General features: G+C 36.0%; 1 protein-coding gene across 1 annotated transcript; it reads left to right on the top strand.

Moving 5' to 3' along the window:
- The first annotated feature begins 5,523 nt into the window (after positions 1-5,523).
- Positions 5,524-6,473, top strand: LOC114187359 (uncharacterized). The gene is made up of 2 exons (XM_028075597.2): positions 5,524-5,539; positions 5,893-6,473. The coding sequence occupies exon 2, from the start codon at positions 5,917-5,919 to the stop codon at positions 6,088-6,090; it is 174 nt and encodes a 57-aa protein (XP_027931398.1). The 5' UTR covers positions 5,524-5,539; positions 5,893-5,916; the 3' UTR covers positions 6,091-6,473.
- The last annotated feature ends 7,211 nt before the right edge of the window (positions 6,474-13,684 follow it).

The following is a 13,684-nucleotide window of genomic DNA, read 5'->3' as shown; positions in this document are numbered from 1 at the left end:
GTGATTAAGTAAGAAAAAAAAGAAAGATATAAGGTTTATCTCTTCATTAATGAAAATAATCTTTGCATTAATTACATGTTATCATGATTTGGAATAAGTGTGCACATGGTTTGCTTATAAAAGAATGGAGTGAAAGAGAGAAAGAAAAGAAAAAGAAAGAAGTAAAGGAGGTAAGAAGGAATAATGTGCATTTAAGGTAAATGTGATCATGCAATTAATGCACATGTATGAATCCTTGCACTTTGACTTATAAATATTGGTGAAATAGGGAGAGAATGTGGAAAAAGATAAAACTTATGTGAGAAAGAAAGAAGGAAAGAAGAGAGAGAGAAAAATACATAAAACATAGAGTGAAAAAGCGCAAGAAAGTTTGGAGCAAAAGATTCGAAGAGATCATAGTTCTCTTCAAGTATTACTAGTGTGTCCTTCAATCAATTCGAAGAGATCATAGTCCTCTTAAAGTATTATTAGTGTGTCCTTCAATAAATTCGAAGAGATCATAGTCCTCTTAAAGTATTACTAGTGTGCCCTTCAATCAACAAGGTAAGGGGGAGTGATGTTAAGTTCTTTCTATATTAATCTTGATAAACTCATGGATGTTATATTAACCTTTTATTTATTTTGAATCTTATACTATTTTATTTACTACCATTTAACTTATTTTCATTTATTATCCTCTTTAATTATTTATATTTATAGTATTTATTGATCTCTAGTTAAGTATTGGTGTTATTTATTTATTTACTTAATTTAATTTACCTTCAATTACTCACTAGTCATATCTAATTATTTTATTTAATTTAATTTACCTCAAGTTATGCATTATTCGTATTTATTTATTTCATCTTTTATCTCTAGTTATGCATTGGTCCTGCTTAATTATTTCTCTTACTTTATCCCCAGTTAGGCACTCCTATTTATTTATTTAATTTAATTTTTCTCCAGTTACGCACTGATCCTATTTGTCTATTTAATTCTATCTCAAGTTATGCACAGATCCTATTTATCTATTTTATTTAATTTATCTCTAGTTATGCACTAGTCATATTTATTTATTTCATTTAATTTATCTCTAATTATGCATTGGTCTTGTTTATTTATTTTATTTTATTTATCTCTAGTTATACACTAGTCATGTTTATTTATTTATTTAATTTATCTCCAATTATGCACTGATCCTATTTATTTATTTTAGTAATTTATTCCCAATTATGTATTGGTCTTATTTATTCATTTCATTTCATTTATCTTCAGTTTTGCACGGATCCTTATATTAATTGATAATTTATTTTATTTTATAACATTTTAATCCGTATATAGTTAATTATTTAAAGTTCTTTCTTTGATTTTTATTTTGTTTTATCATTGTTTTATAATTTGAAAAATATCAAAATAAAGTAAAAGCAAATATTATTTTATTCGGTGAGCTTGGATAAAAGAAAGTTACCTATATGTTTTATTGTTATTTTATATTCCTTGTATATCGTGTATATATGTTATTGGTCAAGGATCATATAACTTGATAGTCATCACATTTTATGATCTTTGAATATGTCTAAGAGTATGTCAATGAATAAAGAATCTTAAGTCTGGTTCAATAAGTTGAGATAAAATCAATGTCAGAGTGTTTTACCAAGTAGGTGAGTATCTAGATAGTTTAGAATAACATCTTGAGCTAGGATATTCATAGGCCAAACTTAGGACTATTTGATACCTACTTGGCATTGCCAAGGTTAGGTAGTGAGTATATATCTCTCTTATAGGCCTATAAATGGCTAGTATTCTTGAGAAAGCAATAATTATGATTGTACCAATGTTTTTTATGATAAATACTTAACTACATAATCATTTCCCAAAATAGTTTTTGCTATTCGTAAGTGGATCATCAAAAGTGGAATATGGATCTGTATGTCTAATAATATGGGATTGAGTTTTGTGGTTGTAACTCAAATTATAGGCCCTAAGTGTCTCTATTGTTTGTTGAGTTCATTAAGAGTAATATTTAAGGTTTATAAAGACCTCACTCATTTCTCATTTTTCTTTCATATGTACTAATATTAAACAAGCAGTTGGTTATTTAGAGATTTCTTTATTACCTACTCTTGTAAATCATTGCAAGATTTATGAGGATGATACTCAAACAAGACAAACTCAGTGGAGGCAAAGAGAGCCTTTGAGGCATAAAAGTAATGATTTCAATAATAAGAAACCCTTTCAACGTCCATCTCATGCTTCCTAGAATTCTTTGGGACAAAAACATTCCGGGCATAACCAACCCTATCAAATGTTTCCACTGTGGGGGACCTCATCTATCAAGAAACTACACCACAAAGATTGTAACTTGCTCCAGTTGTGGGAAGTTGGGTCATTATCGCAATGAATGCAAAAAATTAATTAAGGAGAAAAGAAATGGAGGAAGAAACAATGGAGGAAAGAATCAACTTGGAAGACCAAAGACAGCCGTAAGAGTCTTCACAATGAATGGTACTAAAGTTGTTCAATCTAAAGATCTAATCCAAGTTAAATGCATCATAAACGGTCACCTCGTTAATGTTCAAAGCATTCATTTATACCATAGAACACAAACGAGAAAGCCAAACGCAGCAGATCAAAATAATGGTTAACAATCTGAAATCTAACCAACTTATTCTCAAATATAATACGTAAAAATGAAAAAAAAAAAAACTTACTTGAAGGAAGACGCTTACGAATGTGGGAGCAAAAGCTTGCAAGATGCACTACTCTCGAATCTAGGAAAGCAAAAAGAGGCAAGGAAGGAGAAGGAAACATTTGTGGATGTAGAGGAGGCACAACTAGGTTAAAATTAGGGGTGGGCACAACTATGGGGGCATTAAACACGAAAGAGAAAACAAAATTTATATTTTAACAAAGGATAAACTGATAATTTTAAAATCTTATGGGGTACTAAAGAAGTGATTGGAGGTGTAGGGAAAAGTCCCCCTATAGACAAAAGGGGTTATGAATCAAAAAGCCTTTTTAACCAACATTGGACAAACAAGCACAACTGAAAAAATATGATTTTTCTTTTAATTTCTAATTAACTAATTAATCTTTTTTGTAAATTCTTAATTTTCTTTTATAAATCTTAATTCAACCTTTTTTATTTATCCATTATCATTTTTTCTTACTTATTATTATTATTATTCTTATTTTCTTTAATATATTTTATTTGTTCGGACGAAATTAGATGTTTACATTATGTCAACAAAACCATTTAATTTCATCTAGTAATAACATAAATCAATTATATATTACTTTTCAAAATTTTTGTTTTAACTAACTGTTCCGATCCAACCCAAGTTTATCCGGCACCCATCGTTAGGAACAACCACTACGTTCCTGAGGTATTGTCTACTTTGGAGCAGTGTGGAGCTCCGTCACGGTTTTGTCCTTAAAAGGCGCCTTAGAGGATGGAGGGAGCATTTAAACTATGCTTAACCTCGACTCCTGAGCGATGTAGGACTTATAGGGTGTACCGGAACAAGCCCCCCAATCGAGGGCAAGGGGAGTTATTAGTCCCACGATGGGCGCCAATGTTCCGATCCGACCCAAGTTCGTCTGACAGCCATCATTAAGAACAATCACAGCGTTCCTGAGCTATTGTTCGCTTTGGAGCAGCGTTGTGCTCCGTCACAGGTTTGTCCTTAAAAGGTGCCTCGAATGGTGGATGGAGTATTTAAATTGCGCTTAACCTCGACTCCTAAGTGATGTGAGACTTATTGGGTGTACCGAAACAAGCGATCTCAAGAGTCTCCTTCTCTGACTTATGCTCCTCATGACTTGTCTCTGATTGCTGCCTTGACGATACTCCTGGAGGGTGGGTACCTGCAGGCACTCTGACGCTCAAGTTAGGAATATTTTGAAAAGATATCTAAGGATGATTGAGCTTAGAAAAGCATACCTTTTGTAAACATGGGCCCTTACATTTATACTATTTGTCACTAACCTTAACTTTATTACCTTCCATTTTGTTTATATCCTTTCATAAATGTTAATAATTTTATCAATATCGTATCACAACTACCGATATTGTTGAGCGTCCCGTTATCTTTCCTTACTTCATTTGGAATTGCCACTACTAGTACGCCCATACATTGCTCATATTAGGCCAGGACACTCGTGCCCTTTGCCTTGGTCGAGATAAACCCGACCTTCTCTTTGCCTAGCTAGGCCAAGATATATATGACCCTTAATGGTGACCATCTTGGCCATCCTGGCTAAGCCATCATCCACCTCACCAATTGGAATAGGTCGAGATATAATCGACCCCCTAGCTCCTTTGTACACCTCTCAACTACTCCCGCACCTCCAATATTGGAATGGTTGTGTCTCCATGTTCCCAACCTACTTAGCTCTTTTGTACATTCGAGCTTACTTAGCTCCTTTGTACACCCAACATACTTAACTCCTTTGTGCACTCTAACATACTTAACTATTCTGTACATTCTAGCCTACTTAACTCCTCTGTATACCATTTGAAATAATATTTCAAATATCAACCAAGTTTCTTATAAAAGATCCAGAAATATCCATAATTCTTCGTATAGAAAAGTTATAGAAATATCAATTATATTTTATATATTTTATAGAATATGTATTTTTATAAAGCATTTCTTTAGATAGTCCTTCACTAAATATTATTTATCTTTGGACTGAATATAAGGATAGGCATAATTGTTTCTCTGATGCATTGGAAAGCGGTAAGTAAATAGAGATTAGAGAAATTATAAAACCTATGATTACGAAATGGCTAAATCAATCTAGAGATTGTAATTAAAGAAAGAATAAATCAATTATACAATCAGATATTTTCTTTTCTATTGCCGCAAAATCTATTTAAAATTATAAAATTGTGAAAATGTTCATGAAATCTAAATCTAAATCTTAAATCTTTTATAATTTTAAACTTTAATAAATTTTACGATAACTTTTGGATCTGTAGAAATAATTTTAAAAGTATGAGAATGTACTAATCATATTTCTATAATATTGGTATAAATTATAATAACTTTTGATTAATTATGTGGTCACTTCAGTTAGCTATTCTGTAAAAATATAAAAATTATACCACCACTTACTTCTTTTTTTTTTTAATTCTTTAACTAAAGTGATGCATAATAATCTTTAATTTATGTGGATTTAAACAATCCGACTACTTACAAATAGCATAAAATGATTTATTTAAATCTAGTGGACAATGATTTATTTAAATAATGTAGCTAATAGTTCAGCACTGGAACTACCCGGCAACAGTTTTGATATAATAGTTCAGAATATCTCAAATGCTTCCTTTAATGCCTGCAATCTTTCTTTCCCTCATTACCCTATCAAATTTTAACTTCCCTTATTACCCTTTCAAATTACGACAACCAGGTTTACCCTTATTATCACTCTCTTACCTCTCACTATGACATTTGGGAAAAACACCAACGCAGAACCTTAGAGAAAACCACCAACTAAGATCTGTGAGATAGGTGAATGCAAGAGATAACCAGTGAATCACGCAATTGTTAACCAGGTTCGTTCTGCATAAATCCTGACCTAGAAACAAACAAATTTACTGTAGGTTTTTACTATTATCTAGTGGTTAACTGAACTCGCTGAATCGACTCCAAACTCGCGATGTTACACGAGATTGAGCGAATTTGCTTAAGTTAATACGAGCTTACTCAAAAGTGATTCTACGTGCGAGTTAATTAGGCTCGAGGGTTTACGAGTTGAATAGCGATTTTGATGTGTGTAATGTGTTGATTTTAACTGATTCTCAATGTTTTTATATGATTTTCTTTTTGGGTAAAATGTATAACTTTTTTTAATTGAAAAAAAAAAATTGTAGTTGACCATGGTGAATATTTCTTGCGTTTATAATAGTGATAGCTTTTTCAAGAGTGAAGAATGGGTGACAAGAAGAAGAAGGCTCAGATGTTTGTGAAACTAGTGTCTGCTGCCGGGACTGGATTTTTCTATGTGAAGAGGAAGCCGAGGCAGTTCACAGAGAAGCTTGAGTTTCGAAAATTTGATCCTAGGGTTAATCGTCATGTTCTGTTCACAGAGGCTAAGATGAAGTGATTGGGTATCTTTTATTGGCTTCATTTCCCTTGTTACTGGATCATTCTTATACTTCTCTGAAAGGGTTTTCCAAGCTGGTGTTAATTTTGAATCGTACATATCTTTTCACTGTGTCTGGATGTTATATTTTCTTACTTCTTTCTGCTGTGAGATTTGTCCCTTTGGCTATGTGACTATTATTCCTTCTTCTTTTTTTTCTTTCTTGTTTATGGAGAAGTTGATCTTATTTTTCTTTTTTTTTTCTTCTCTGTACCTAGAGAAGTCTTCCTAGAGAACCTGATCATTCGTTCAGGTCTTAGAGAATTTTCAGTCTATTTTTGTGCTTGGTTCTAGTTTCAAATCAGATAATATGAACAGAATTAGTAGTGATTGAATGTTTCTCACTTGTGTGGCTTTGAATATGTATGTAGACAAACGAATTTCTCTTCATAAGTAAAAGTTCTCTGCTGGCACAAGCCCTCAGTAGGTCCTTTTGGTTAACACAATACTTCTTTGTGGTCAATGCATTTGGATGGCATTTAGACTTATCAAATGGAGTAGCTAGCTCCTCTCCTACTTTTTTTTCCCTATGTGAAATAATTGGAATGCTTCAGCGAAATTCTTTACGGTGACAAAGTTGTAAGTTTCATCTTTACGTACCCAATATTGGCTTTGATCCTTTTTTTATGTAACCTGTTGCACCCCCACAAGAACAAAATTAACCTTCAATCCATAAAATATAAACAAGAAAAGCTTTAAAATCAATACCAAGTGAATCGCACTCATACTTGTAGGAAGTCAGCAGCTCCTTTTCTTTCAGGACACTTGAAACCCATAGATTCCAAAAACTCAATTACATTTTCCCCTTTTCTTTACAGGTTCCCAATTCTTGTTCTAAGCTATTTTTCATGGTGTTATTGATAAACAAAAACTACTTGTTGTGGTTCTCTTTTGCTGCCCTCCTAAGATCCCTCTTATCATTCCATCTCTACCATAATGTCAGCACGCACTATAAGTCCAAAAATCTACATTATTTAAAAAAGTAAAACATGAAAATATCATGGTGTTTCTTCATAAGCCTTCTATATTTTCTTTATTTGATGAATCTGAACTCTTACCTTAAGAATGTAATCAGTGACTAACCTCGTTCTCTGTCTTCCTAATGCTGCAGCCTACACAATATGATCCTATGAGTTCAGAATTTCAAACAAAGTTCATTGTCAAACCTTTTTATTTTCTCACCTTCATATAGGCATCATATAGGTATTTCTTCTTTTTTAAATTTGCTTTTATTACTATAGGAAAGTTTCATAGAAATGTTGTGACCCTTTTGAGATATATTTTCAAAAGAAACTATGCCTCAGTAGGTCATGTTTTCATTTTCAAAAGAGTAAACAACTCAGCTTTTGTTTGAATGTATGCTGCAAATAAAGTGGTGCTTTCATTCATAAAACAAGTCTCTAACCTGTCCATTCTCTCCCCGACTTTACTAACACACTCTATACACAATTTCTAAAATTCACCTTAATCGTGCTAAATATCAATTTCCTCCTATTTCTAATATAAAAAGAATAATTTATACTCACTAAAAAAATAATTAGTAATACTATTTTATTTTAAAATAAATACTTTTCTTTGCATTTAATAAAAAAATAGAAGAGGTTCATCGACAATAAAATGCCAATTAAATGAATAATATTTTAGATATGGTTTTGTTAAATAAGATCACTTTAGTTGAAATTTATATATATTTATACTAAATATTTAGTTATTTTTTCTAAAATAAGTAATGACATCTATTTCGCATCAAATTAGCAACTCACAACAGAAAGAGTATCAACGAGTGTTAGTAATCGCTTGCTCTTCGCTATGTACCAGAGATGTTAAAAAAATTCACACTTGTGGGTATTTATGGATAAAATCTGCAACAGGTAAGAAATGAATATTAAAAATGGATATTCGTGAGTAATGAGGTGGATACAGGTATTATAATATTTGTACTCGTGAATACTCGTACCCGTTATACTATAATTTAAATTAAAAAAAATAAAAAACAAGATTAAAATATTAACACATTGATTTTGAATGAGTTATGTTTCTGCGGAAACAAATAAGGGATGTCAAGGAACATAAGTAATGCCTTACCCCAATCCTTGACCTCTCGAGCTGGCTTCTTCTTGAGTTGTACATGTCGTCTCATAACGTAGGCGGTTTGGACCCTTAAGGGGTTACCTACGGAAAGGACTCCAACGATCAAGTCAGCAAAGGGATCTCAAAAGTCAAATCTCAGATTAGAGAATTAATGAAAGTGTACCTCTTAATTGTTGGGGTCCACGTGTATTTATAGAGTTATTAATTATGTTTGCCCCTTCTTATGGGTTGGGCCCCTTAATTGCGCTAGGCCAATTTTCAAATTTTGGATGGGCTTGAGCCAAGCCCAAGTATAGTGTCAACGAGTAGATGTAAGGGGCCTCACTTGCAATTTCCTAGGTTTTGAGTTAGCGACTCTTCATTATACGTTATCCTTTATATAGGTGGTCTGAGCCATCATGTGTGTTATGTTGTCTAGTTAGCCATTTGTCTACTCTATTTTATACTTAGACTATACGTAGGCGGTTTAGACCGGGTAGTTAGTTATCTGGGTATGCCTAGGTATAGTACATCAGTCCCCCAGCCTTTGGCGGGATATATCACGTTGAAGGTTTGGATGTTATCGGTTTGGAGTAAGTGATGAGCCGTATCAATGTTAGCTACATGTGTTGAAAATACCGGTTTGTTGATATTTGGTGATGTGGGTCATGTAGCAATCTGTGTGTTTACTTTGACGGTTTTTGGTTTTTCGCCAAGAAATAATTACTTCTTGGTATGGTGGTACGGTAGTCCCCCAGTCTTGAGATGTGATGAACATTGGTAAGACTATATCATAAGTGATGGAGGTATGTGAAGGGGTGTTAGTTGTCAAGGGTCCTATTAGAGGGATTCGCACAGCCATTTTTAACTTGCGATATTTCGCCTTCGTCGTGGCGTTTCCTCTTCTCATTGTTTTGGGCGGGAAAACCTTTTTATTGTCCAAATGTTAATTATAAATAGATTCAAATAGAAGCATTTGTTCATCTTGCCTCATTTGCTAAAGTTTGAGAAGAGTGATTTGTGTGCGTGAGATCTGTCTGATACATTCATCCTTTCTGTCGTCATCTTAAACTTAAAAAGGAATGTCAAGTGTTACCAGTAGCGTGTCAACATCTAGTTCGGGTAGTGGGAGTGGATATTCAAGGGGAGGGGGTAGTGGTCGGTCAGGGAGTAAGATTAGTGGTCAGTTAGCCGATGAAGGGAGGACCCCAATGGAAGTGACTACTGAAATAAGGGAGGATCCGCCAGAAGAGATAGCGGAAAGTAGCTTGCCGGCGAGATCCGAATACAAATGGGTGGTCGAGGACGTGTGAACCCAACATTCCTTGTTTAGATGGTCCCGGCTGTTAAACTCTTGGCTAAACTGTATACCTGTTTTGGAGAGGAATATCAGGCAGGATATCATGACTTTGGAAAGAGTAAGCACGATTGACTGCGTATGTCATGGCTAGGAGGGAGCATCAAAGGCGTTTTTCTATATGTAAATGTGTCACTTTTCTCAACTGTACGTGAGGTTGCCCCTTGATGATTTCACAATGGGGGTATTACGTTTGCTCAATGTTGCCCCAACTCAGCTGCATCCCAATGGTTGGGCGTACCTGCAAGCCTTCTGGGTACTATGTCGGTCTTTGTATTTGTAGTCGTCGCCACAATGTTTCTTGTATTTCTACGACACTCGCCCCAAGAGTCCAACTACCTGGCTGTCGCTGATAAGCCGACCCGAAATAAGCAGATTGAAGGCCTTCACTCAATCATTTAAACACTTTAAGGATGGTTTCTTTAAAGTTGTAGTAAAGGAGCCAGGATGCTCCTATTTTTATAACGACGATGGGAGTACGAAATTTCCATTCAGCTGGACCGACGACCCTCGACGTTATGAGGATATGAAGAGGGAGGAGTTGTCATTACCTAATATAGGGAAGTGGTGGAGACCTTGATGAAGTTTAATGATAAGATGACCACTAAGGGCTTAGTGAGAGTTTATTATTCTGTGCATCCCATTCTTGATTTAGAAGGTATCTTTTGGTGTTTTAACTGTTATGTTATGTTTGAGTGAACTAACCAGTGTTTTACTGCCATTGCAGGTCACATGGCGCAACTTGGAAAGAAGAACCTAAATCTGTTCTAGGCCCTTCGTAAGGAGAAAGCTGTCAAGGCCAAAAGCGCTGGGAATACTGAAGTCCCCAACCTTCAGGATCCGCTGGTGCAAGCGCATGTCCATGGTGGTACGAAGAGAAAAGTGGGGGTGCTCGTGAAGCAAGGTGGTGGGAAGGATGTAAAAAAGGTGAGGGCCACGTTGTTGGGGCCGAGATCTTCTTCCGATTCAAAAAAGCCTAAGGTCGGGTTAATCGAGTTGCTGGAGACTACAGTCCGACGTGATATTGAGATTAATCTGGCAGAGTCTTTGGTTAACTCTATCGACAAAATAGAACCCAACGCCAAAGTCAATGTTATGCTGGAGTTTAGCAGCAAGGCCTTGATCTTGGGACGCAGAGTGGGTAGCTTGTACCAAAGAGAGTTGAAGGAGGGTAGCTGGTCCAAGGTGGAGGAGCTCAAAAAGGAGTTGAAGGTCCAAACCAACAAGCACGCAGAGGAAAAGAGGCTTGGAAGAATGAGATGGAGGAATGGTTAGAGGAGAGGAAAAGGTTAGGGTCATGGAGAATCAGAGGTTTGGACTCTGAGAAAAAACTCAATGACAAGATTATTGACCTTGAGACCGATTACGACAAACTGAAAGAGAAACATGATGGGCTTGAGAGCAAATTGGAAGAACTGAAAGAGCACACTAACGAATTTAAGAAGGGTTTATGGCAGGCGGCCTTCTTCCACAAAGATATTGACGCGTTTGACGCCAAATTTGACATGAACAAAGATGTGGTTAATGGGCAACTCGTGAATGAAACGGAATCAAGCCCGGAGGAGGAGGTTGAGAAGGTGGCGGAGGAACCTGATGCGAACCCTGATGAGGCTGTGGCCGTGAAGGTGAATGTGAAGCAGACAAAGACTTAGGAGTTAGGGATTTGAACATTTGATATTCTTTTTTCATCCTAAGTCTGTAATAATTTGTACATTTTTTCTCTTGCTCTTTTAATATGATGAATGCTTTATATATATTTGTCGGATGAATGCGCTTTATGTACCTATTGCGTTGTATGATGCCACTAGCTCGTGTTATAGGCACATGTTGTTTGATGATCTTGTTGATTTGGACTTGTTATATATGTTTGATATTGACGTCATAGACCTTATTCTTTGCTAATTGGTGGGAAATTTTTTAGAAAATAACAAGAATGAGAAAATGACGTAACAATCTTGGATGTTCGACCCAAGTTGTCTACTTAGGTAGGTGGTGGGGAATTTAGAAAATCACTTAACGATTTTTGAGAAAACAACGCAATAGTTTTGATATTCGACCTAGGTCGCTTACCTTAGTAAGTGGTGGGGGGAGTTTTAAGAAATAAACTTGACGAGTTTTGAGAGAGTAACGCAATAATTTTGATATTCGACCCAAGCCGCTTACTTTGGTAAGTGGTGGGGAGCATTAAGAAAAAAAGTTAATAGTTTGTGTTCGACCTAGGCCTCTTACTTTTGGTAGATGGTGGGGAACTTAAGAAAGAAACTTAATAATTTGTGTTCGACCCATGCCGCTTACTTTGATAAGTGGTGGGGAACTTAAGAAAGAAACTTAATAATTTGTGTTCGACCCAGGCTGCTTACTTGGGTAAGTGGTGTGGAACTTAAGGTAGAAACTTAATAACTTATGTTTGACCCAGGCCGCTTACTTGGGTAAGTAGTGGAGAACTTAAGAAAGAAACTTAATAATTTGTGTTCGACCCAGGCTGCTTACTTGGGTAAGTGGTAGGGAACTTAAGAAAGAAACTTAATAATTTGTGTTCGACCTAGGTCGCTTACTTTGGTAAGTGGTGGAAAACTTAAGAAGTAATCTGTGAATCTGTTGAGAAGAGGAAAAACCCTTTGCTTTTATTCATGAAGTTTGGGTGCCTTGTTAAAAACTCCCTGGCCAAAACCCTCCTTAGGGAAAAAATGCCAGGTGAGGAAAAAGAGTATACAAACTATGTTCATTACATTGGCAGGATTAACTAAAGCAGAACTTTAAGTTAGATACATTCCACGTGTTCGGTATCTCTTCCCCTGATAATTGCTCAAGCTTGTAGGCGCTTCCTCCTACATCCTCTCGTATTCGATATGGCTCATCCCAATTGGTTGAGAACTTGCCATCCTTCTTCCTTGCACTACTGGTCATTCTCCAAACTAGGTCCCCTTTGACGAACGTTCGCGGGCATAGATTCGAGTTATATTTCCTGGCCGCCCTCTGTTTTACCGCTATATTTCAGATATGCGCTTTCTCTCGTAGCTCAGTCAGCAGGTCTAGGTGGGTGCATAAATTTTGTTCGTTGTGGTTGTGGTCGTACATTTGTCGGTGTAAGGAAGGTTCTCCAATCTCGACCGTTATCATTGCTTTTACTCCGTAAACTAAGCTGAAGGGGGATTCATTGGTGGCAGATTGAGAGGTGCATCTGTAAGCCCATAGTATTTCCAACAAATCCTCTGGCCATCGGCCTTTTACGCCATCTAATCTTTTTTGCAATTCGACTAGTATGACCTTGTTGGCGGCCTCAGCTTGCCATTCGTTTGTGGGTGTTACACTGAGCTGGTGATGTGTTTGATTCTCAGTCCAGTGTAGAATTTGACGAGTTCCTTATCTATGAACTGTCGGCCATTGTCGGTTATGATAGTGTGCATTATCTATGAACTGTCAGCCATTGTCGGTTATGATAGTGTGCGGGACTCCATAGCGGCATATGATGTCCTTCCGTACAAATTGTTGGACTTGTTGTGTTGTGATGATGGCTAATGGCTTAGCTTCTATCCATTTCGTGAAATAGTCAATGTCAACGATGAGGAATTTCACTTGTCCTTTCCCTGGGGTGAATGGTCCCAAGATGTCCATTCCCCTTTTTGCGAATGGCCACAGGGAGAGTATGGACTGCAATTGTTCTTGTTTCTGGTGAATGAGGTTGCCATACTTCTGACATGGTATGCATTTCTTAATGAAGGCTTGACAATCTGCCTCCATGGTTGGCTAGAAGTAGCCGGCTCTAAGTATTCTTGTAGTCATGGTCTGCGCACCTGAATGGTAGTCGCATATTCCTTCATGTATTTCTCTAAGTTGTTAGATTTGATGCACCAATATTTCACAACCAAGAGGGGGGTGAATTGGTTGTAACAAATTTTGCCCAGTTTTAGCAATTTCGAGACTATTTCTCTAAGTTGTTAGATTTGATGCACCAATATTTCATAACCAAGAGGGGGGTGAATTGGTTGTAACAAATTTTGCCCAATTTTAGCAATTTCGAGACTGTTTTGATAAACTCTTTGCTTGTTGAATCAATTGAAATAGTGTGATTGGATGCTTAATGTTTAGAGCATTTATACCATGTCAAAATATAGAGAAGAAGAGATA

This window comes from Vigna unguiculata, chromosome 6 (genome assembly GCF_037176805.1).
Source record: "Vigna unguiculata cultivar grain cowpea cultivar isolate G323 ecotype 2 chromosome 6, ASM3717680v1, whole genome shotgun sequence".
NCBI lineage: Eukaryota > Viridiplantae > Streptophyta > Magnoliopsida > Fabales > Fabaceae > Vigna > Vigna unguiculata.
This window is presented reverse-complemented; position numbering and strand designations above follow the sequence as displayed.

Excerpts from the sequence above, each read along its gene's own strand:
- LOC114187359 (XM_028075597.2), top strand. The coding sequence starts at position 5,917 with ATGGGTGACAAGAAGAAGAAGGCTCAGATGTTTGTGAAACTAGTGTCT.